The sequence below is a fragment of the Cynocephalus volans genome, chromosome 1, assembly GCF_027409185.1.
Source record: "Cynocephalus volans isolate mCynVol1 chromosome 1, mCynVol1.pri, whole genome shotgun sequence".
In the NCBI taxonomy this organism is placed as follows: Eukaryota; Metazoa; Chordata; class Mammalia; order Dermoptera; family Cynocephalidae; genus Cynocephalus; species Cynocephalus volans.
Window position 1 is genome coordinate 218641423 of NC_084460.1, and position 26446 is coordinate 218667868.

At 33.7% G+C, this 26446-nt stretch overlaps 1 protein-coding gene across 2 annotated transcripts in view; it reads left to right on the forward strand.

The window, feature by feature from the left end:
• Nucleotides 1-26446, forward strand: part of EPC2 (enhancer of polycomb homolog 2) — a 113737-nt gene that overhangs the window by 51257 nt on the left and 36034 nt on the right. For both annotated transcript variants that reach the window (XM_063109264.1, XM_063109272.1), the window contains exon 3: nucleotides 23616-23761. In XM_063109264.1, the coding sequence (XP_062965334.1) occupies nucleotides 23616-23761 (146 nt within the window). The remainder of the gene's footprint in view (nucleotides 1-23615; nucleotides 23762-26446) is intronic.

Genomic DNA, 26446 nt, shown 5'->3' on the forward strand with positions numbered 1-26446 from the left:
TGAGTGTTGTTTCTTTCAAAGTAATATCACTGGGCTTTGAGTTGAATGGCGATTGTAGAAGTAGTGTCTTTGGAGAGATATATAATTAACAAAATGATGGGAGTTTTTTTCCTTCTAATTTTCATCATGAAAATGTAATTTTTTTAAATTTAAAAGGTAGGTGAGAGGGTTGAAAAAGGATTTTTATTTTCTAAATTTTAAAAATCATAATTTTAATGTCTTATTTAATAAATGTTCGTTAATTTTTTTAATTAATAAACTTGATATTTTTAGAGCAGTTTTAGGTTTATAACAAGTAGAGTACAATAAGTTCCCATAAACGCCATTCCACATATGTGCATGTGCACAACCACACGCGCACACACACCAACCTCCCTTCCTATCAACATCTTGTGCCATATGTTTTAATCTCTTTTTTTTGTCTTAGCCTGTATAGAGTCTAATCAGTTTTTCAGAGAAAAATCAATATCTTTTCAGAGAATTAGAAGTAGCTCTTGGTTTCCTTGTTTTTTTTCCTATTGATTTCCTGTTTTCAACTTTATAAACTGCTCTTCTAATTTTTATTATTACTTTGGATTTAATTTGCTTTTCTTTTTCTATTTTCCTAAAGTGGACACTTGGATTATTGATTTTAGATTCTTCTTCAATCCTAATATATGCATCATTGCTATAAATTTTCCTCTAAGTGCTGCTTTTTCTACATTTCACAAATTTTAATAAATTATATTTTCATTTTCATTTAGTTCAGAATATTTTTAAATTTCTCTTGGGATTTATTTTGTTGACTCCTGTGTTATTTAGGAGTATGTTGTTTAAGCATTTTGTGATTTTCTAGACATTTCTGCTGTTCATTTCTAGTTTTCATTCCATTGTGGTTTTAGAGCATACTTTATATAATTTTTATTCTTATAAATTTTTTAAGGTGTGTTTTATGGCCCAGAATGTGGTCTGTCTTGGTAAATGTGCCATGTGAGCTTGAGAAAATGTGTATTCTCCTCTTGTATGTTATATTCTATAAATGTCAATTAGATCTGTTGACTGATAGTGCTGTCTGGTTCAAGTATGTCCTTACTGATTTTCTGACCAGTGGATCTGTCCATTTCTGATAGAGAGGTATTAAAGTTCCCAGCTATAATTGTGGATTCATCTATTTCTCCTTGCGGTTCTATCAGTTTTTGCCTTACGTAGTTTGGTGCTCTGTTGTTAGGCACATGTACATTAAGGATTATGTCTCCTTGGCGTATTGACCCTTTTTTCATTATATGACTGGGATGCTTCGAGTTTTTATCTTTCAGACTTGTCCATACTGAGCCTCCAACAATTTGTCAATTACAGTTTATGTTTTCCCCTCACCCACTCACTCCCACATTGGCTGTCATGGAGGTTCCTGCTAGTGGGTTTCTGCTCCAGTAAATTGTAATTCTCGGCATTCGCCTGTCTCTGTCTCTCCAGTTTTGAGGGCAGTGGTTTGCCCTATGACCTCACTTCTCTGACAGATCTAAGAGTTGTTAATTTTTCAGTTTGTTCAGCTTTTTATGTGTTGTTAAAACAGAATGGCAACTTCTAAGTTCCTACATGTCAACCTGGAAACCAGAAGTCCTATATATAATTTTGTTTTCAACTTTTATTCATGCAACATTTAGACTTTTTTCCATGACATAGTCTTCATAATTTTTTATTGATGCATGTTTTTTGAGGCTGATATACAATAACCTCATAAATATCTTCAAACTAAAGCAATTATATTTTTAATTTTAATTTTTTGGAGGTGCTGTCATTGATAACATTGTTTGCACTTGTAGCTTTGTCTTTTTAATTCTTAGAGATTTATGAGAAGAAAACTTAAAAATCTATTCTTGTGTAATATTTTATGACCTATTTTTTAAGTGTCTTCACTAATAATAAACATTGCCTTTTAAAAGAATGGATTTTAATTTTGGGAAACCCATTCAGAGCCAAGTGTAGTCAGCAACTTAGATATTAATTTTAAAAGAATTTTTGACTATAAAATGTTAGACTGTTTTCTCTTACATAATTTATAATCTTTTTCTGAAGGTAGTTCCAGAGAAAGGTTCCTCAAATGCTTTCTCTGTTTTTATTAGAACGTATATATACCTTGAGGATTAAGATCATAGTTTATTCTTTTTTTAAAATAAATTTTTCTTAATTTTTCTTTTTATTTATTTTTTTAAATCTCAGTTTATTTTATCTTCACTTCAGAGAGAGCAGAATGACCAGAGTAGGTTTTATCTTGTATTCTGAAATATAAAACTTTTAAGACAATAAAGAACTGGAGAATATTTTATTGCAGCTTATTTGTTTATTCATTCATTAGTGTTAGTTGGCCCACTATGTATAGGCTCAGTATTTTGGAGGTTTTTTTTGGTGGCTGGCCTACACAGGGATCTGAATGAACCCTTATCCTTGGTGTTATAATAACGTGCTCTAACCAGGTGAGCTAACCGGACAGCCCTAAGATCAGTTTTAATGATACAAAGAAAGTAAATTTTTTATCCCAGCTTCAGTCAAGAATTTTGCTTTCTGTGTAGTAACAATTATTTGGCTGCTCTTTGGGGAGACATTTAGGCATTGGTGATATTGAAGCAGGAACTTTTGGCCAAGGTGTTATATTGGTAATTCAGGAATCTTTTTGTTGACTATTGAAACCATTTCTGAAGGATCTAGAATTACAATGTCAGCTAGGTTGTTGAGAAGAGAACATGGATGGCACTGGAGGAATAAGTTTGTAGTTAATGAATGAGACCTTAGCTGCATATTTGCCTCTTCTTCCTGAGGCACTTAATCACTTTATGTTATAATTAACTATATTAACTTTATTAAACAGTTGGGGAAAGGAAATATTTTTTATCTTTGATTTCTTTGTCTGGCCCTATTACTACCTCGGTTTATAGTGTTTAAAGAAACAAATTGAAATATTCATGAATTTTTTAATTTTCTGGAATATGATATTTAATCTTTGAGAACAGCTATATTAGGTATCTATGTGTTAGAATTTGCTTGGATTTGTATTAATACAGGATGTGGGTTCTGAGAAAGCTATGCTTAAACTTTTTTTTTACTTTTTGTTTTTGACATAATTTTAATTCATTTTTTAAAATTTGGCCTATTTTCCAGTTTATGGAAAAGTTACAAAAATAGCGTGAACCATTCTATGTACCCTTCTCCATGATTCGCCAAATGTTACCATTTAACAATATTTGCTTTCTCTCTCTCTCTCACTCTTACTCTATTTCTCTTCACACTCTCTCTCTTTCCTTCCCCACGTTATTTTCGTTCTGAACCCTTTTAGAGTAGGTTGTAGATATCGTGCTCCTTCACTTCTGAATAGTTCAGTGTATGCTTCTTAAAAACAGACATTTTCTTATATAACCATGGCACAGTTATCACAATCAGTAAATTGTCATTGATGTAATACAATTATCTAATCTCTTGACCTCATGCATAATTTAATAATTGTCCCAATAATGTCCTGTATAATGAAGGAAAATCCCAGATGATGTGTTGCATTCACTTGTCATATATTCAGACTACTCCTAAGTCTTTTTTTGCTCTGTGCCGCTGACATTTTTAGAGTACAGGCCGTTATTTTGTAGAAAGTTCCTAAATTTGGGTTTACTTGTTTCCTTTTGACATGATTTGGGTTAAAATGTGAAGTTTTTATTGTGGTAGAAAATATATAACAAATTCACTCTCAACAGTTTTTTAAGTGTACTTTACAGTATTGTTAACTAAGTGCACATTGTACAACAGATCTCTAGAACTTTTTGTTTTGTAAAACTGAAACTCTATCCCATTGAACAATAACTCTTTGTAACCCCCTAACCCTAGCTAGCCCCTAGTAGCCACCATTATATTTTCTGTTTCTAAGAGTTTGAATACTTTAGTACCTCATATAAGTGGAATCATGCAATATTTGTTCTTTTTGTGGCTGGCTTATTTCGCTTAGCATAATGTCCTCAAGATTCATCTATGTTGCAGCATATGACAAGAGTTTGTTCTGTTTTGAGGCTGAATAATAATCTATTGCATGTACCACATTTTCTATCCGTTTATTTGTCCATGGACATTTGTGTTGCTTCCACCTTTTGGCTATTATGGATCATGGACACATGGATGTGCACATATCTTTTCAAGATCCTGTTTTCAATTCTTTTGGATATATACCCAAAAGTGGGAACTGCTGGATCATATGGTAGTTCTATTTTTAATTTTATGAGGAGCCACCATACTTTTTTTCATAGCAGCTTCTCCATGGTACATACCTACCAACAGTGTGCAAGGGTTCTGCTTTTCACGTACTTGCAAACGTGAAGTTTTTTGTTTGATAACGGCCATCCTAATGTGTTATTGCAGTGATATTGTTATTTTGATTTGCGTTTCCCTGATGATTACTGGTGTTGAGTGTTTTTTCACGTGCTTGTTGGCCATTTGTATCTCTTTTTTGAAAAAATGTCTATTCAGTTCCTTTACCCATTTTTAAGATCAGGTTAGTTGTGGTTTTTGACCAAGTTGTAACAGTTCTTTGTATATTCTGGATATTAACCCCTTACCACATAATATGGTTTGCGAATATTTTTTCCATCCCATAGATTGCCTTTTCACTCTGTTGATTGTTTCCTTTGCTGTACAGAAGTTTTAAAGTTCGATGCAGTGCCATTTGTCTATTTTTTGTTTTTGTTAACCTGCACTTTTTGATGTCATACTCAAGAAATCATTGTCAAATCCAGTGTTACGAAGCCATCTACCTGTGTTTTCTTCTAGGAGTTTTAAGTTTCAGGTCTTACATTTAGGTATTTAATCCATATTGGGTTGGTTTTTGTATATAGTATAAGGTAAGGGTCCAACTTCATTCTTTTGCATGTGCATATTTAGTTTTCCCAACATCATTTATTGAAGAAATTATCTTTTTTTCCATGTGTAGCCTTAGCACCCTTGTCAATCATTTGGCCATATATGTGAGGGTTTATTTCTGGGCTCTCTGTTCTGTTCCATTGGTCTATATATCCACACCACACTGTTTTGATCACTATAGACTTGTAATATGTGTTGAAGTCTAAAATGTATGTTTTTAAGTGTAAAACTTATGCTTTTAAGTGAGATATTTGTTCCATTTTTCAACTTTAGAAAAAATTTATTTTTAAAAATATTTATATACCCAGCAGAGCTAATTTTTTAAAAGAACTTTTGGTAAAATCTTTAGCAAAGAGCCTTTTTAGTAAAGGAAGTTATTCATTGCCCTTCAATTTTTGTTTTATAAGCTTGAGTTTTTCAGATCCATTAAGATTACTGTTTCAAGTCTTTCTGGTATCATCTGTACACTGAGTTTAAATCCTAATTCACTCAATATTTAGCTAATATTAAAACAACAAATCTCTTTAAAAAATAAATATTGCTGTTTAACTTCTCAGATTTCTGGTCATTTAGTGGTCTACAGGGATGTGTTATCTTTCTGTTACATGTTTATTATTTTATACTATTAGGTATTCTTAATAGAACTTTTGTTTTTATGTATATAGCATTATTATTTTAAAATTAGTTTGTACTGGGTAAGCTAAGATAATGCCTGAACATAGATGTCTCAGTAAGACTTTTTGCCCTCATTCAGTACTTGTCAAATGGTTGGTTGAGAGTGAAAGAGAAAGATGCTAGGTTTGAACAGAAAATGTGGGAGAATCTCAGATGGTACATAGGGATCACTGACCCATAATATTTTTTTAAAATACAAAATTGTTTTAATATTCACAAAATAACTTTTTACCTTTAAAGAGAGAATGCATTCAAATGATTCCAAAAGAAAAAATATGTAAAACCAATCTTATTCCTGTCTACACTTTACTCCAGCCACCCTTTCCTTGTGAAGTAATTGCTTCTATAAGTTCATGTATTCTTTTAAGGTTTCATTATTCAAATTCAAGCACATAGGAATTTATATTTTTATACCCCCTTTACACAAAAGTTAGCATACTATGTGTGCTTTTTGGCACCTTGCTTTTTTTGTGTGTTTGTGCTTAAAAATATGCTCTGGAAACTATACCATATTAGCATGTATAGTATGTCCTTATTCTTTTTTTGTTTTGTTTTGATTTTTTTGCTACTGCATAACAGTCCATTGTTTGGGTATGTCAGTTTATTATCCAGTTTCCTTATAAAAGGAAACTTGGATTGTTTCCATTCTTTTATTATTACAAATAGTACTTTAGTGAATTTTAACATACAGAATTTCATAAAGGTGTGGTTATACCTATTTGTTGCAGAAGTTGCCAAATAGCACTCTGTAGGAATTATACCATTGTGTACTTCTACTAGCAGCGTATGAGTGCTTATTTCCCCATACCCTGATCAAAAGACTGCTTTTAGTTTTTGGAGTTTTGCTAGTCCTCTAGGTGAGACATAATGTACCTTAGTGTCGTATTATTTTTTATTTTGAAAAAATTTTAGACTTACAAAGTTGTAAAAGTAGCACAGACAGTTTCTGTATACCTCTCATCCAGTTTCAGTTTTCTCTAATATTATCTTATATTACTGTGTTATCTGCATCAAAACTAAGAAACCAGTGTTGGTATGTTATTAACTAAACCCTAGTCTTTACTCCATTTTCTCTCAGTATTGTTTTAATTTGGATTTCTTACTATGAATGAAATTGAGTGTCTTTTCATATGTTTAGAAGCCATTTTCATTTTTATCTTCTGAACTATTATTGTCCTTTAAGTTTTCTATTGGGTTGTTAGAAAGCAACAAGGGAGGATCTGAAGGAGAGGGAAGACTAAGAAAAAGGCTAATTAGAGGGAGAATAAAAGTAAAGGGATCATTATCTTTACACGCCTGACTTTTTTATCATTATTTTTTATCATCATTATATCTCCTACATTCTATCTAATATTGTTAGGCTCAATCCCCTCTGTAATGATAGAAATCCCTACCTGGAAGATTAAAAGTATTTACTTGCCCATTCTCATGGCCTGTGGTTCTCATAGTTGTTGTCATTGCCACTAATTTTGCCCAGTAATATTTATTTATATAAAATGGGAAGTTTCCAAAGTGGGAGAGGGATATAGTTGTTGGCTAGTCAGAAAAAAGACTGGAATAATCCTGATTATGATATAAACCTGAAGATTTTTAAAGATCAAATTAGTCAATAGAGGAACTTGAATCAATACAGGACCTTGTAGAAAACAGCTTTGACGTTTTCTGCACTTCACTTTATTTGTAAATTGGTGGAGGTGGGAGGTTGTGAATACGATCTCTGGCCAACTCTTATAATTCCTTGAAATCTGGGAGAATCTGAGTGAAGAATCCTGGATACCAACATTCAGGATCTATCTCTTGGTATAGTACATCTCTTACCTAGGCTTGGAGGCTAAGTTAGAACCTTGGAGAGCTCCAAGCAGAGGAGGAGATAGACAGTGCTTAGGTTGCTTATGAACTTTGAGATATACTTGCTTCTTATTAGCTATCTTTGAAAAGTTATTAAAAACCTAAGGACCTTGAAGATTTAAAAATTTTTAAAGTTCAGTGTATTTCGCTTTAGGCATAGGTAAAGTTTATAATGTTTTAGATCAAAGACTATGAGTTTAGAGCAGTGGTTATCAGAACATGGTCCAGCATCGCTTGGTTCAGCATTTACTTTTTAGAAATACAGATTTACAAATTTCACCCCTTATCTACTGGATCAGGCCCAGTATTCTGTGTTTTAGCCAGCCCTCCAGATGATTTTGCTGACGCTAAAGTTTAAAAAACACTGGTTTAAAAGCTTTGATGATACTCATGTCAAGGAGGGACTTCTGAGTCTTTGTCAGATCCCTCAATCTCCTTAGGTTTAAGAAGTATGTGGGATCTTAGGAAGGTGTTGTTTTATTTGGACTACTTCCTAGTTCATAGGTCTGCCTACTCAGAGCCTACTTTAGTGTAGACTCAGTTCCATTTAACTGAGATTTAGATATGCAATAGCATTATTATTGATGCCATACTTGTAAAACTATTCAACTCTGCTTTTTTAAAATATACATTTTGTATATGTGCATACAACTTCATTAGACATATGGTTCTGAATATTTGTTCTGCTGTTTGAAGGTGGATTTTGATTATGTAACATCCTATCCAGTCTCATTTTTGATAATTTCCATCTCTTGTAGTTAAGCATGTCCCTCTGCTTTCCTGTCTTTGTCCCTGCTGCTCTGTCTAGGATGGCCTTGCATCCACTTTCTGTATGCCTTATGATATTGGTAGCTAGGCTGACTTAGAAGGGAGCATGTGATACACGTTTTACTTGAGGTAAAGTCAGTGTTGGTTGCATTGGATTCACTGGAGTTGGAAGAGGAAAAAGACTAGTCAGTTTTTAAGTGAATGGCACTCTTAGAAAGTGCTGTTGTTAATACTCAGAGAAGAGCTTTGAGAAACAAGATGTAACTGTGCTTCTGTCTTATTTTGTTGCCTGCAATCAAAAGGATTAGGTAATGGCAAATAGTTTCAAGAGGTATTCATGTAGGAAATGTAAAAATGCATGAAAATAGGGGATTTTGTATAAAGATGGATGTTGCTTCTTTTTATGTTAAAAAAAAATACCATTGAGATTCATAGATTAGTTGAAAATTTTCTTGACCTAAAATAACTTTAAGTGGGAAACTATATTAGAGTTTGTTGTTTTTTAAATTTTTAATATTTTTAAATAAATCCTTGAGTGCCTGACACACCAGGTAGGCAGTAGTTTGTTTTGTATATAGGTTAGTCTACTCATAATTATTTCTTTCATTTCTAGGTTAATCTTTTTTATCATCTTTGGTTATTAAATATAATTTGTAAGCTTAAACATATTGGTACAAAGTCAAACAAAAACAATCTTTTGATTTATTTATATCTTTGTTCCCTTTGACAGCCCCCCAATTTTTCATTACTGCTCTTATGATTAGAAGGGTTTAATTTAGCTTCTGTGTGGTCTAATGGGAAAAGTACTGAGCTCTGTGAGTCAAGACCTTGAAACCTGTGCTCAGCTCACCAAGGTTCTAAACGTCTCCATTTTCTGGTCTATAAAATAAGGTGTTTCCAGCTCTCAATTATGTAACTTTTGATTATTCATGTTAACATGTAAAGTGACTAATATGTCTGATCTTCATCTTAACTTGATTTTTTGTTTTGTTTTTTGATAAGACCCCACTAGTAATATTGTAGCAAAACCTTACTTCACCCCTCTAAGGATATCTGGCTGGACCTGAGAATTAAATTGACATAAGGTAGATTAACAGGGGATGTAACAGATTTTTACATCTGCATGGGAACCCCATACGAAGCAGATGGGCCCAAGTGCCTGAACAAAGAAAGAATAGCAATTGTGGAAAAGTAACTAAAATATGTGGGAAGACTAAAGGAAGATAAGAGTTATTTTAACAAGGCCTTTTGGTACCAAGTTCTCTTAGTCTCAACTTCCATCTCTGGTGATAAGAATATTTTTTTCCTCTTGGTATGGGGAGGGTATCTTTCACATTGGAGTATTATCTCCTGCTTTCAGGAAGAAAGGGGAGATCACAGTGCTTTTCTTGCTCCTGCTATTTTTCAAGTGTCTTTAGCTCAAAATAATCTTTACATCAAAGTGGTATATTGGGGGTGACATAGTCTGTTACCCTTCAGTATATTAGAAAGAGAAAAGTGTAAGGAGGAGAAGGAGAGAAGAAGGTTTGAAAGAGGGAGAAAATTCAAAGTGGATTCCAGAAATTTTTTTAAAAAATTCTGAAAATGAGAACTATCCAAATTATATTTTATGGCACTGAGATTCTTACTTTATTAGATATTACATGAGTAACCATATTTAATTATATAATTTTCCCACACACCTGGTGTTTTTCCAATGGCAAGAGAAAAAGGAATTATGTGATTAATTGAATATCTGAGTTCTGGTCTGTGACTACCTTTAGGAACTATTAATTTTTGAGATTCGTAACTCCCATTTACTAGAGGAGAGTAACTACTGTGCAATTTGGGTAAAGCTAATTGGAGTCTAGATGTCCCAGTGTATCTTTGTTCTAGTTTTCCTCTTGACAAGTTGCACATAGATTTAAAAAATTTTAAGGCTCAGGGAACATTTATTCTGGGCATCCCCCTTCCTTTTTATTGCTTGTATTCTGTTACATTATAGACCCTCGATAATTTTCTTCAGAGAAAAAATCAGCTTATGAGAGAAGGCATATGAAAGTATAGTAGTAAATATTGTTTCCATTCTTCCTCCCTTTATTTTCTTTGATTCCTGTCCAGAAGACAAGCAACTTTGGATAAAAAATGTTCCTTAGTGAAAAAGGAGTAAGTTTGGTGATCAAAAAAACCCAACATTTAAAATTAGGAATTGCTATTCTTATGTTTGTATTGCTTTATCCAGTTGTTAAATATGTGAGAGAAGAAGGTATATATGGCAGAGTTTGGCTCAGTGGAAGAAACAGCTGTCAAACGATACATCTGTCTGTCCTCCTTCACTGGAAATATTCAAGCTGGATTTGCCAGCCTTTTTTCTCTCTTGATTTTTTAATAACATTTTTATGACTTTAAACAGTTACCTTTTATCATGTAGATCATTATGTTTTTGTCTTTTTATTTTATTACATCAACCAAGATGGAAGAGAGGAGGGTCTAACTCTCTGGGCCTTGGTCTTCCTTAGGTAGAACTGCAACTTCTTATGATCTAAAACAGCTGTCTGCTTGGCTGCTTGGCTGTAATGACCAGACCTTGAAGTGATGCTCTCAAGAAGCTTTCCCTACTCTGGAGGAGGAACTTTTTGTTCTTAATCCTATTTCTTTTGATTTTATTGACTGCTTTTTGTTTAAAATTTCTTCCTCCTCAAGAGTCAGCTTTGCCCCTGTGTCTCAGGGGTGGTGTACAGTGGAATTTGAACCATTGCTGGTTATGGAGTGCTACTGATTAGCACAGTGCAGTTTATCCTTAGGATTTTGATGCAGACCAGCTTATTACTAGATGCATTGTAGACCACATTAATGACCCTAGTTTTACCCATTGTTTTGAAAGATGCCCATCACTCTATGCTGGGTGGAAAGAAGAAATGCAAGCAAAGCCCTGTACTTGGTCTGCAGGTTTGTAAACTGCTGTCCTGTCCATCTGCAAATTTTCGAAAGAGGGGATATGTACATAGATGACTAATGTATAGCGTTTCCTTGGCAAATCCCTTCATCTTAATTATATTTCCTGAACAGACAGAATGGACTTTCTTTTTCCCACTCTCTCTTTCTGGGGCCTTTCTGCTTGGGACCTGGTAGGAAAGGAAGAACATGAGAGATTTTTTTTTTTTTTTTTTTTTCCTTTAAAAGATGACCAGTACAGGGATCTTAACCCTCGACTTGGTGTTGTCAGAACTATACTCTCCCAAGTGAGCTAACCGGCCATCCCTGTATAGGGATCTGAACCTTTGGCTTTGGTGTTGTCAGCACCACACTCTCCCAAGTGAGCCACGGGCCGGCCCTGGATATGAGCGATTATTATTGCCAGACTTATTTTAAAAGGGTTTGCTCCTTTGCAAATCCCTTCCAAAGAACCAAAATTCAGAAATATGTGCCCAAGTTAACCTCTTTACTGCAAGTAACCAAAAGGAGGGTGACATATATCCAGGCAGTTCTTCTAAATCAGGGGACAGAAGAAACCTAAACTGGATGTAGCCAAGTAATCCAAAGGATACAGTGTAACTTTTTGCTGGAAAGTGGACAAATGATGTTCTTAGTCCAATAATCACAATGTCTGTGTGAGGAAAACCTTGATGGACGCAAAGTTTATTTCCTATCCAGGTGTGTTTACAAGTAGAAGTCATACTGTAATACTCAAAATGAGAGACTATAAGACCTCCAGGACAGAGACTTATCTTTTCATCCTGAGTGTCTAGTTCTCTACCTCATCCATTAAATAAGCACTTAATAAATTGAATTAGCATGAAACCAGGCATTTGTTGTTTTACAAATATCTTTTGATTCACTCTGTAAACTATTCCTGTGATACATGTAAGAGATAAGAATTCTAGACAGTACTAAACATCTCCATATGTTTTGCAGCATAACTAGAAATGGTAGCAGGAAATTACAGAATAAAACCCTTAGGTATTTCTGTAGGTTGATGGCAATGATGGTTGCACAGCAGTGTGAATGTACTTAGTACTATTGAACTATACAGTTAAAAATGGTTAAGACGGTAAATTTTATGTTATGTTTATTTCCACAGTAAAAAATATAAAATCAATAACTTCTTGACACTCTCCTCTCAAAAAAAGGGGAAAAAAAACTTGTTGAAGGCAAATTGGGCATGAATAGTAATGTAGGTGTTATGTATTTGTGTCGATGATTGCCTGTGAAATACTTCTATATGCACTTCCCTCATTTTACTATTTACTTATTGATTTATAAACAATATATCACTTATTTACAAAAAGGGCTATAACATAGAGAATTTGTATCTTTTAAGATCTCATCATAAGAAAAATATCAGAACAGATGATCCAAATAAAGTTATTTCTTTTGTCCTCAGTAATATAGGTTTGTTGTACAGTGTCTTATGTGGCTCTTGTTTCTATAATATCAATTAGCTCAACAACTATTGATAAAAGAGGAAATGGTATCAGTACAACCTGAAAGTTGTCCTAGTTCTTTTATGATTTTTCCTCACCATGGGGAGCTGAGTAGCAGGAAAAGAATTGAGATCTTTAGTGAGGTGGGGCAAAGGCTGCTCCACTTACAAGGGCCCTTTCAACTCTATATTTAGGGAATTAAAAATGTCTGTATGTGACATTTTTCGCAGAGAGGTTCACCCTCAGTATTGCGCAGCTATTGTCTAGTGGTAGGTTGCATATTCTCCTGGAGCTCCAACACACAGCGCTCCGTTACAGTGTGTTTGTCTCAACATCCACAGCCAGTTATATCATTCTATTATTTTTGTGCAATATTTAGTGTCCCTTGAGGTAGTAGGTAGTAGCCAGCTACTCTGAGTGGCCTACATGGCCATCTAATGTAGCACTTACTGTTTATTTGGATTCTTACAACAAAATTATGTAGGTTTTTCATAGGCCTGTTATTTTTGTGCACAGTTTTGTATATAAAGGATTTTTTTAGGAATTCATTTCATGTTACAGCAGAAATATCTGTACTTTTTCATAATATTATGTAAATCAAATTATAGTGGTCAATTCTAAATATTGGTGAATAGTTCTCGTTGATTTTTGTTAGTTCATAAAAACAGGAGGGTAACTTCAGAGACTTGGAAGTAAATTTCTGGCCAAATTCAGACCTGAACTTTTCAGAGCTAGAAAACCCTTAAAAGTGATTTCATTTTTTAAACAATAGTAGATTTCTTGCTGTTAGCTCATATCCCTAAGAGCATTTCAAACAGCATCTCTTGATAGCTTGCCATAAGATTGTTTACTTTGTTAATGGATTATGGAGTTTGAGCAGTAGCCAGGAGAAGAAACTATACCCCAAAGAGTGAAATTTTAAAAATTGTACTACCCCAGCAATCTTTGCTTATCTTTCATATTCCCAGCTTTTCAGAAACAATTTATATTTCTTTACTAACCTAAACCAAGGGTTAGCAAATTTTTTTCCATAAAGGGCCAGATAGTAAATGTTTTGGACTCTGCAAGACCACATATGGTCTCTACCATATTTTGTCTCTATCACATATTGTTCTTCCTCTTCCTTTCTCCTTCTTCTCTTTATTTTTTAAAATTACCCTTTAAAAATGTAAAAATGTTTTACATTTTCACTGCCTTACCAAAAACAAGCAGCAGGCTCAATTTGGCTCACAGACTGTAGTTTGCCATTTCTTGATCTAGATGATTTTAATTACAGAAATAATTAGAATCCACTGGTGACTTGCTTAGAATCACTTCTCTTTTCCCAGAAAAGATAAGACATATAGGGAGAGAAATCGTTTGTGACATCACTATTACTTAACAAGTCCTCGCAACCCCCTGATCATTTATTACTTCTTTTTTGTTTTAAATTAGAATTACATACATATGGATTCACAGAATATTATTTTTAAAATTATTTCTAATGTAACCATGACTGGATAAATCGTTATTATCCCCCCCACACTTTTTTTTTCACTATGAATTAATTTGAAACGTTTCCCAGTGAAGCCTTTGTGACTTTTTAAGTTTTGTTAATCATAAACACATTGGATGCAAATTAGTTTTAAGAAAATAAGCCAGAGAAGTAGATGTATCAGCTCATACACAGGAGGTCTTCGTAGACTTCCAAGAATCAGAAATGCTTTTTTTGCAACCTGCTATTATAGTTTCCAGTTATTCATAGTTGAGACCTCTTAAAAATATTTAAGCTAACAACCATGATTTCTATATAACCCAATTATTAAGGGCATTGATACTAAAAAAGACATATAAAATTGTATTGTGTCTTACTTTCACTTCTGCTAAGTTAGAGAGGATAGTTTTGATCAGCTAATAGAATCGACTCAAGACCAGCAATAATAGCAGCCTACATTTATTGATCACTCACTCTGTACTGGTCACAGTGATACGCACAAATTATTTCATTTAATCCTTACAGGAATCTTATGAGATAGGTACATTTATTGGCCTTGTTTACAACCACTAATCTGTTGTCCATCTCTATAATTTTGTCATTTCAAGAATTTAACATAAATGGAATCTACAGTAAGCAATCTTGGGATTGGCTTTTTTTTTTTTTTTTTTTTTTTTTTTTAACTCAGCCTAATTCCCTTGAGATTATCCAGTTATTGCATGTGTCAATAGTTTGATCTCGTTTATTGCTGACTATAATTCCATGTACTACAGTTTGCTTTACCCTTCACTGTTGAAGGACATTTGGGTTGTTTCCAACTTTGGGCTATTATGAATAAAGTTTCTATAAACATTTGTGTGCATGTTTTTGTGTGAACATAAGTTTTCATTTCATAAATATGATATTGTGTAACTACATCCGTTTCTATTCCTATTGATGGACATTTAGTTTTTTTTTCCTAATTTTTTGCTTTTATGAGTGATTGTATAATGAGTGGCCTTGTACATGTCACCTTGTCCACATTTACAAAATCTTCTCTAGGATATAGGCCTAAAAGTGGAATTGGTGGGTTTTATAGAAAATGCATGGTAAACTTCACTCTAGATATTGTAGAATTGCTCTCCAAACTGGTTATACCAGTTTATGTTTTCACCAGTAGTGTATCAGAGTTCTTGTTTTCTCATATTTTTATCAATACTTATTATTGTAAAACTTTATATTGCCAGTTTGATGGCTATGAAATGGTATTTGTTGATTTAATTTCCTTTTCACCAATTGCAAGTGAGGTTAAACATCTTTTTATGTGAATTACCTCTTCATATCTCTGGCTGCATTTTTCTTACTGAATTTTTAAAGAGTTTTTTGGTATATTCTACATATTTAAAAAAAATTTTTATTATAGAAAATTTTCAACATATTCAAAGATAGAAAGAATAGTAATAACTGATATGTACTCATCATTCAGCATGGCCAATTTATTCCTTTATACTCATACCTTTTCCTCCACCCCCATGATTTCATAGCCATCTTAACATTATTATCTGTCTCCCCCTCACCCCCCTGCCAACAGTTGATCCTTTTGAATTGGGATCCAGAAGATAACGGCAATTTGACTATACAAAAGAATTTAGAATTCTTTTGAATTGGGATCCAGAAAACTTCCTTATGTTATATTTAGTTAATTAGTCTCTTAAGTCTTTTAATCAGTAATCAAGCATTTATGCTGCCTTTTCTGTGAACTGCATCTCAGGATCTCTAATAGTTGAGAAGGGGGAAGTTTCACTTTATAAAAGTATTTTAGCTGAAGCAAATCAAGGAGGAATGATAGATTGTCATTATTTTGCAACCCCTCATGAATTAATGGATCATGGCAGTGATCAATAATGGTTGCTGACATCATGAAAGGAGAGACAATCAGAAATTATGTACTTTCTGATGGAGGTTGGTTTCTTAGTACCCTCCAAAGGTGGCTATGAGGATGTTTGTTTTGTTTTAGAATCATTAGGGATCATGGATTTACACATTTTTATGTTTTGATACATTGCATTTATTATCCTTATTAATACTCATGTTCACCTTTTTTTGGCCAGTAGGAACCTATTCAGGTTAGCTCGTGAGTTTCTTTTTGTCTACTCTACCAGAAAGCAAAAAATTTGAGATGTACTAGGCTCACTTTGTATATTTCTTGGCACAAATCTGAAATCAGACATTACTGCAGGGTGCTCTTCTCCTTTTAGTAGGAAATCCTATTTGGAGACTAAAAGCTGGGCACTGGGGGTGCTCAGTGCTTTTGGGTTGGCCACCAACTCTAAGATTTTTTAGTGGACCTGACCTGGGAAGTAATGCACTTAAAAAATTTTAGAGATAAGGGCCGACCCCGTGGTGCACTCGGGAGAGTGTGGCGCTGGGAGCGCAGCAGTGCTCCCGCCGCGGGTTTGGATCCTATATAAGGACGGCCGGTGCGCTCACTGGCTGAGCGCGGTACGGCTGGTCACAAAAAGACAAAAAAAAAAATTTTTTTTTAGAGATAAAATACATCATGAGTTTATACTTAAATTTCTTACTCCACACTTACAACTTTCTTCCATATCTTGTGTATCAGTTCTCAAAGACATCCACATAATCTGCTTGTTTTATCCCACACACCACCACAAGAGTCTCAGAATAATAATGCCAACACCTCCACCAACAATATAATTACCAAAAAGAGTTTCAGGTTTTTTTGTTTGCTTGTTCATTGGTTTTTGCTTTTAGTCCTTAGGATATTCCCACTAGAAATGTGGCTTCTTGAGAAAGGGTGCGTGGAAGATGAATTTTTTTTGAGACCTTGCATGTCTGAAATTACTTTTATTCTAGCCTCATACTTAATTGACAGTTTGGCTGGGTAAAGAGTTTTAGGATGGAAACCTTCAGCCTTCAGAATTTTGAACATTATGTCATTGTCTTCTGACTTCCAGTGTTGCTGTGAGAAATCTAATGTTCTTTATTTTTTGGCTTTTATAGTTTTAAATTTTAATTTTTGTTCTCCAAGTGCTTCTTTTTATACAGTATGCTGTTTCTGTTCTCGTTTCATGGATTCAGTACTATCTCTTTGAGGATATTTTTTTTCTTCCCCTTGTCTTTGTTTCCTCTAATATACTATTTAATGTTTATTTTGCTGTCTTTTCTCAAATATCTGAATTTACTTGACTGTCCATTTGTATTTGAATGAGGTCACTTATCTAATGGTGTTTCTACATTTTTGTTCCTGGGTGGCTGACAGTGTTTTTGTTGGAGATGAAGATGGAGCAGTAGGATGGCAGTGGTAGGAGATTTCATGGTTCAACATGCAGACTTTCACTTGCTCTTCTTTTTCCTTTGTTATGGAGCCTTATACTTGCCCTCAATGTGCCTAGTGCTCCAGAGTCCATAGGCTGTCTGGAGCAACTAGGTTATTAAACTTTCAGTCTGATAACATTTGGGAGGAAAAGTGTCGCCTAGCTACAGTGGATGAGGGAAGGACTTAATTATCTGTACAAAGATTTTCAACCAATATTCCTATTTTCAGAAGTACCCTACCCCCCCTCTTCCAGAATAACTGCTGATTTCAACTCTCTTGGTCTTTAGATGGGGGAGGGGAGTTTCCTGCTGTTTCTTGGCTGTACTCCCCCCGCCCCCACCATCTTCACCAGCTGTTTTATATTTTGGTCTTCTCTTGTCTGCTAATCCTGAAAATTTGATAATTCTCACTTCATTTCCGTCAATTCTGAGGATTATGCTACTTGGGAAAAAAAATCCTTCGCTTTTGTTTTAATGGCATTTTGAGACAAATATGTGTTCCTTCTGCTTGTTTTAACCAGAATCCATCTCTGTGTTCACATTTCTGTTAGAGGAAATCTGGTTAAGGTATGTTTTAAACCCTGGCTGTTTGAGGGTCAGTTGCTCATCTGTGGAACAGAATGTCACATAGTATCAAACATGGCTGAGGAGTGTCCAGAAACAGGCAGACACAGTGATTAACATATAGAGATGGGTTTATGTAAACAGTTCTGAACACACAGAATTAAGGTAGGGAAATCATCCGTGTTGTCGTTGTTATTAAGGCTTGAATTTAAAATGCTTTTGATTGGCTTACATTCATTGTGTTAGAGTGTACTTACACTACTTGTGCTATTGCATCCTAATTGTGTAGATAATCAGAGAAAAGAGGGAGAGTGAAAAACTCTTGAGTGTTGAATATGTATTGCCTAAGGCCATGTGATGGAGACTGTAGCATAGAAACTGAAATGTCCTGGAGTATAGCCAATTATAAACTATTGACCGTGGTCTATAGCACTGGGGCTTTAGGAAGGCAAGAAATAACATTTCTTTCCCTTTTCTACTTAAGAACTAATTGAGTAACAGACATAAACATAAAAGTTCAGCTTTACTGCAGGTTGAGCATCCCTAATTCAAAAATTTGAAATCCAAAATGCTCCAAAATTTTGAGCACTGACATGATGCCACAAGTAGAAAACTTGACACTTGACCTCATAGCAATGGATTGCAGTCAAAACAAAGGTGCACAACACTCAGTTTATTCAGCATCTCCAGGGGGGAGAAAAAAGACCATCCCAGCCCTGTTCAGCTGTGACATCTGTTCCACGCATGCCCAGATTCCCCCATGCAAGCATGCCCACAAAGGGTAATAAAATGGCATGTGTGCAGGCCAGATGCACCAATGACAGGTTCCTCACAGTGCCACATATGGGGCCAAGACCTACATGTGTCACTCCCTCCCTGTGTTTTTTTGCTTATGCTCTGCTTATGGGATCATCAGAAATTGATTGTCCACATAGGTGACTGAGATAGTGATGCCTTTGCTTTCCGGTGGTTCAAAGTATATGACTTTGTTTCATGGACGGCATTACGTAAAAATATTGTATAAAATTACCTTCAGGCTATGTGTATAAGTTGTATGTGGAACATAAATGAATTTTGTGTTTAGTTTGAGCCGCATTTCCAAGATATCTTATTATGTATATGCAAATATTTTAAAATCCAAAAAAGTTCAAAATCCAAAAAAATCCCTAATCAAAGCACTTCTGCTCTCAAGCATTTTGGATAAGAGATACTCAATCTGTACTAACAAAAGTGTTTTTGGAAGTTGAGATATAGACATATGATCTTAATGGACTGTCTAATATTTGACCCCTGAATTAGACAACGGTACCCTACTACTGATTGGTCACTGACAAAATGGGTCTCCCTCTGTAGTGGCAGAGCCAGCCCCTATCCTTACAATGTAGTGGAGGGCTTACTAGAATGTAGACTCTGTGAAGGAAGAACCACAAGAAAACATGCATCTGGAAGGTGTTGAGTTGATAGGTCCTCCTCCCAAGTTCACCAGTTTTCACTCCTTCCCTGGCTAAGGAAAGAGTGAAGGGGTGGTAAGAAGCTGAAAATATCCTTCCTGTAGTTTTCCCTTCTGGAGATCTGAGTGGAAATATGGAGAATAAATGTTTCCCTTTAACATACAATATGTAATAGGCATACTATTATGTAGTAATAATGTTAATTCATATTCATAATGGGCAGTAACTGGCTCATCATTATGTGCCTCATTGAATTGCATGCTATTCATTTTGTACCATGTTTGGTAAGCCTCTTTTAATCTGAAAACATCTTGCCATTTTTTGGCTCTGGGAAGTTTTCTTGTATTATTTCTTGGGTTTTCTCATATTTTTATTCTGTTAGATAGCTATGCTTTAGATATTCACATATGAATATGGCCAAGTACTAAGGGACTTTGAAAAGTACTTTTAACTAGAAGTAATATTTGCTTTATTAGCAAATTTTAGAGTAACTATATATTCTCTAAGCTATAACCAGTCGGTTGTGAATGCTTTATACTCATATATTTAACAGCAGGTTGTACCCACTCCTTTAACCTAACCAGAAGCTGTTATACTCCCTCAGAGAGCAACAAAATTTTCCTGGGCAGTTGTGGCTACCTGATGGCTATCTGTCTACTTTCCTTTTCACTTCCATTTTCCTTCTCGTAGTAGCCATGCACACTCTTAAATTCTCTTGGTTATCTTTTCTTTGTTGTTTACTGCTCAGTTAACTTCACCTCAGGAAGTCTTTCATGCACATGTAGACATATACCCTTATTAACCTTGTTATAACTTAATTTTGTTGATCTACTGCATCAAACCCTCCTACCTCCTCCCCCTCTTTTGGGGGGGTTGGGGGATGTTTTACTAGTTTTGTTTGGTTGAGTGACCTCTGAAACTAACCCATTATTTGTAAGATTCATTTTTAGTAGGAAAAAGCTTTTTGGATTTCAAAAAATTATGTATCAGTAAACTTACAGAAAATATTCTTCTTGTAGTCGAAAAGAATCTCATCTCATATTTATATATTTAAGAAATGCTATTTTTATTTAACAGCTTTTAGTACCCACTTTTTTTTTTTCACTAAGTGCTGTGTAGGGGGTATACAAGTATGTCTCAAGTAACAACTACTTTTAAAGAATTTGTGGTTTTGTCTGGTAGAGGAGATAATATAATATGAGGCAAAGAGAGGTAGAGATGAAATACCTGTACCTATTTGGAAGCAACAGAATTCCTAAATCTATAAAGATTCTTGTATAGTTTTGAATTGAAAAGAGAAATGGTAGTATTAGAATGCTTATATTGCTAATGCAAGTCTTTGACCTGGTTCTGATTTAACACATTATCAGATCTCCTTTCGGTTCTCACTATTCATTTTTCTAAACTATTTCCCAGCTTTTCTTGTCCCTTCCCCTGCCTCACAAGCAGGGGATGCTGACTTTTATAAGAATAGAATAAGAAAATAGAGCAGATAGGAAGTTGAGGAACAAGAGCTGAGTAAGATTAGGTAGGTGTGTAAAAGATGGTCATGCAAAATTTGTATTATATAGCCTTGCCCTTGAACTTTTGAAAACTTCTGTTTGAGAAATTTGGTATGTTAGGTTAATTCTGCTCAACACTTCGTAAAATCTTTCTCTAAAATGTGTTCTAGTTGTATCAACTATCTGATTTTATTCACTATTTTTTGTTAGTCTGTGCACTAAAGGCAGATTATTGGACTATCGTTATGTGTATTTACAAATACAACATCCCTTTGTGGAAAGAAGAGTAATTTTTAGTAATCTGTATAGTTTTGGGGATCCATATTATCTGTCACTGAGTTTGCAGATTGGATTAACTTTTTAAAAGCATACTTTGGAATTATTGATAATCGTGTAATAAAAATAATACATAGAAGATAAAGAAAAATCCATTTAATTTTCAAGAATATTTTAAATGAATCATATTTATAAAATAATCTGTGTCATTAGTTTACCAATAGCTATAACTCCTCTAATTTATTAACTTTATTGTGCAGTATGTGATACAAGTTACATACAATTATACATTTTTAAATTTTAGAATATGAGACTCATTGGAAAGTAAAATACAACCTACCACGTAAGGTGGTTGTGACAATTAATTTAGTATGTATAAAGTGCTTTGAATACTGCCTGGCCCTTAGTAAGTGCTATGTAAGTTTATAAGTGTTAGCTTATAACGTTTGTTTTTGTTTTTTTAATTCTTACCTAGTGGTAAAAATTTTTTAAAACAATGAACCAGAGTTCAGATTTTTAATATGTATAATCATTTACTGATTGTAAAGCAAATGCCTTTAAAAAATTTAAAGCTGGTTTTACTAAAATTGTATGAATATACACATCTGTTCCTATTACTGTATTATGAACTACTTTTAAGGATGTCATGCTGAATCTGAGAATACCAGGACATTTCATATGGTATGCATTTAGGATATTCATGTAAACATTCATGTGCAGCAGACTTTAAATAACCAACCTGCTGGTGGTTGGTATTTCTTGCTCTAAGTCTTGTCATGTAATTTCAACAAATACTTTGTGGCAGTTTAGTCCTCCCCCTTCTATATTTTAATAAGTAGTATGTGTACCTGCTTTAAATGTCAAACAATACAAAAGGGAACAAAAAGAATTTTAATTCCCCTCCCCATCTTTGAGCTTCTGTTCTCACAGTCCTCTTACCCAGAAGTAGAGAACTGTTACTAGTTTCTTGTATATCCTTTCAAAAATATTCTGTGCATTTATAAAGACATTGTATATCTGTCCCTGCCCTTTTTAAAAAATACATATATCTTAGTGCACCGTATACACTTTTCTGCACTTTAGCTTTTTTCATTTAATGTTCATAAAGGTCAGTTTCATTCTTTATCAAAATTCCTAGGTCAGTGTCATTCTTTCTCAGGGCTTCAGTCTGTGTTCCACGTATGTGTAAATCATCATTCATCTAATCCTACGTTTCTCGTTTTGTATTTTTTACTTATTATGGTGTCACAACTAATACTGTGCATGTATCCTCGTTTCTGTGTAAATTCCTAGAAATAGAATTTCCAAGTCCAAGAGGATGTATTTTTCTTTTCTTTTTTTTTTTCTTTTTTGGCAGCTGGCTGATAGGGATTTGAACCCTTGACCTTGGTGTTGTAACACTGTGCTAACCAGCCAGCCTGAAGAGGATATATTTTTAATTGAATTAAACACTGGTTTATAATTTCCTCCTCAAAGTGTTTAAGAGGGCCTTCTTTGCCTATTCACTCCAAAATAGAATGTAACCAAGTTTTACATCTTAGTCTAACTAGTGAAAGTATTATGTAATTTTATTTGCATTTATTTAATTATGAATGAAGTTAATCTTTTTTTCATGTTTAAGTAATTGATATTATTTCTCCACTAAAATACCAATTCATATATTTTACCAGTTTTTGTTGATTTACTGGTTTTTTTCTTATTTCTTATAAAAAAAGAATCTTTAGATCAGCTCTTTATTTACATGTTACATTTTTCTCAGTTCTTTGTCTTTTGGCTTGGCTTATTAAATTTTCCATGTAGAAATTTTCTGTTTTTATTTAGTCAGATTCATCTTTTTACATCAGTTTTATGACTTCTGAGTTTGTACCTGCCCATACAACATTTTCCCTTTGCATTTTCTTCCAGTATATTTATGTGTTTTATTTTTACCTATAAAATGTTGTTCAGTATATCATTTATTGGTGTTAGGAGTGGGGCAGGAATTTAGCTTGGTGGGTTTTTTTTTTTTTTTTTTTAAATATAACCGACTAGTCTGTCATGCCAACACCTTTTATTGAAAATAAACTGTTTTATCTTCAATGATATTTATTTCTTGATTCTTAATTTTGTTTCATAGCTTCTCAGTATGCTACCAAATTGCCGTGTTGATATCTGTCTCATCTTTTTTTGATAATTGCTGTTTTGTATTTTGGCAAATATGTGATACTTTGTTTTTAAAATAAGAAATTAATTTCTTAGTTGATGTTTTTATTGTTCTATTAAACTTTAAATCATGTATATAAAGCAAAATTTTATTTTTCTTCCACTGTGCAATTAGTCTCGGAAACTAATTTTTAACCATATGCTTATGAGGATGTCTTTGGTCAGTGCTTTATAATTTAGAAGTAGTCTAGTCAAATACAATAGACACTATATAATTTCATAATTTCTTCTCAGTTTGAAGAATTTTTCTTTTCTTTTCTAGCTTTTAATCTAGACAACGAGCAACCAGATTATGATATGGATTCAGAAGATGAGACTTTATTAAACAGACTTAACAGAAAGATGGAAATTAAGCCTTTGCAATTTGAAATTATGATTGACAGACTTGAAAAAGCCAGTTCTAATCAGGTACTGTACCATGTAAAAATATCTTTTATCTTACAGTTATCCCAATTATTACCTTTATTGCGCATTTTCTTTAGACCTTAGTGTATTGTATTTTACTGTCTCTTGAATTTCTTTTCCTGACATCCTAGAATTTCTATTTACCATATTCCTTGAGCGGAGTACTTAAGCATAATTAACTTTAACAGGAGTATGAAGAGTACTGTTCTGATTTTTTTCCTGTTTGCATAAAAATACTACTAGTTACGGTGTTATAACATCTTCTTGATTCTTTTTATAGGACTCTCTTCAGTAACTAAATTTGCTTGGTTGGCTAAGTCATTCATATCAAATCTTGCTGAGTTGCTCAGATTTATATTAAGGTATCATTTTAAATGGATTTTAGTTTTAATTACTTATATATTATTTAAGTGAGGGAAAAATTATTCACAAAGTAATAAAGAATTTTCTTTATTCAGATGTTTCATATTTGGCACAGGGAATTTAAAATGGTACTGTCTTTCCGAAAAGCAGTTAAGCAACATGTCAGGAGCCTTAAAATGTCTCTACCCTTCAATTTAATAATCCCATCTCTAGGAATCATTGTCAAGGAAAATAAGAGAAAATGTCAAAGATTTTTGAACAGGGATGTTCAGAATAAATTACAAGTTGTATGTAGGATAGAATATAATACAACCATTAAAAATCATGATTTTTGAAAGGTGTATATTGCCATAGGAAATTGTTCATTATATAATATTAGATTTCAAAAACAGGATGCAGAATTGCTTATGTGGAAAACTCTGAGCTTTAAATGCATTTATATTCATACATATGCATAAGAAAAAAACAAGAAAGTACAACAAAATTCCAACAATTGTAATATTTGGATACTGGAATTATGGTGATTTTATGTGTTTTCCAGATTTTTTGAAAGTGAGCGTGTGTTGATATTGTAATTAGATTTTAAGAATAAACTATTTTTAAAAATAATTTTGGTGTACCTGTGTGGTGTCTTAATATGCTAATTGTTATTAATATACTAAGAAGTTACAGATGTAATATAGTTGCAAATAAACTTTTTACAGTAGTCTTTTAAATCTTTTTACTAGTTTATCCACACAAATTCATTATTTCCCTTACCCTGCAATTTAAGTCTTTTAAATCCCTAAGACACTACCAGCTCTTTAGAACATTTCCCAGATTTTTCCATTAGAAAATGACATTGCCACTTATTTTGCCTTTCTACCAGTTTTTTCCCCCATTTTGATGGACAGCAATACCCATTGTACTTTCAAAAAAGTACAGTTTAAAAATTGAATTTTGTAAAATTTAAATTACTGGGTTTTGAGAGATTATTTTGCTTGTTTTTTAAATTGGGATTTTTTTTTAATTTAAATTTTAATTTTTTTTTGTCTTTCTCGTGACCGGCCTACTCAGCCAGTGAGTGCACCGGCCATTCCTATATAGGATCCGAACCCGCGGCAGGAGCATCGCTGCGCTCCCAGCACCACATTCTCCCGAGTGCGCCATGGGCTCAGCCCTTAATAGGGAATTTTAAAAAATTATCAAATTGATATTTATTGTAATTAGTGCTCACAGTTTGTCTAGGATTTTCGTCACTGGCATCAATCAGATATAATTTGTTTTTCTTTAGGTGCAAATTTTCCTAGCAGTTCTAGGCTGGATCAGTCTTTTGGTATTACTGCTATTTTCATGATTGCTAAGAAATCATTCATGGTGGCTGAAATTATATCATCGAAAGCCTTCTGCTTTCTGTTCTATAATTTTTTTTTTCAATAAGTAAAAATTTATTTAGTGCCTAGGTGAATAAGACAGGTGATGCCATTTAATAAGGTAGATGATAAAAGTTCTGCCCTTGTGGAGCGTATTATCTAAGTGGGAGGTAGGATAAACAAAACATGTAAACAAAATAATTAACTTTGCACATATAATAAGCACCATCCTATTTTAGTTCTCTTTGCTCAGAGACAAGCTTTTAGGCACTAAAACAGACAACTGGCAAGGTGCAGAGCATAATACCATCTGTTTTTAGCAGTGGAGATAAAGGTGGAGGTTTTTTCATAGGAATAAGATATTGGTCCTTTCAAAAAAAAAAAAAAGACACCAAGAGGCTGTCCTTATTCCAAGTCTCTAATATGTGAGTTCCTGGATCTCTTTATTTTTCCGTTTTGGGGGCTGACATAGTACCAGATACCAGGGCAAGGAATCAATTTTTATTAAATTGATATTTATTAGGTTGGTAGAGAAAGACAAATGATAGGCTGAGACAAACCTTCTGTCTCCATCATTCTGGGAGACTACTTTAATAAAGTCATTGTTGAAAACCTCTGTTGCCAAATGCTGTGATTATTTGTGCTCTTGTGTCTTGACACTGTCTTCACCTTTGGGTTTTTAAAAAATACAGTTTATTCTCCTCTTGTTTTATTGTTTCTTATGACCATTTCTTCTTTCTTTTGCTGGCTCTTTTTTATTCAACTCCTGTAAACATGAGAGTTTCTTGAAATTCTGTTTTTGGTGTTCTTCTCCTATGTATTTTTGGGTAATATCACTTCAGTGAACATTTTTGTAGATATGATATTCTGTGTATCTTTGGCTTGACCTCCTTTTTAAGCTCCAGGATTTTTTTTTTTTTCTTTTTCTTTTTCTTTTTTGGTGCTTCCTGTGGCATCTCCACCTAGATGGTCC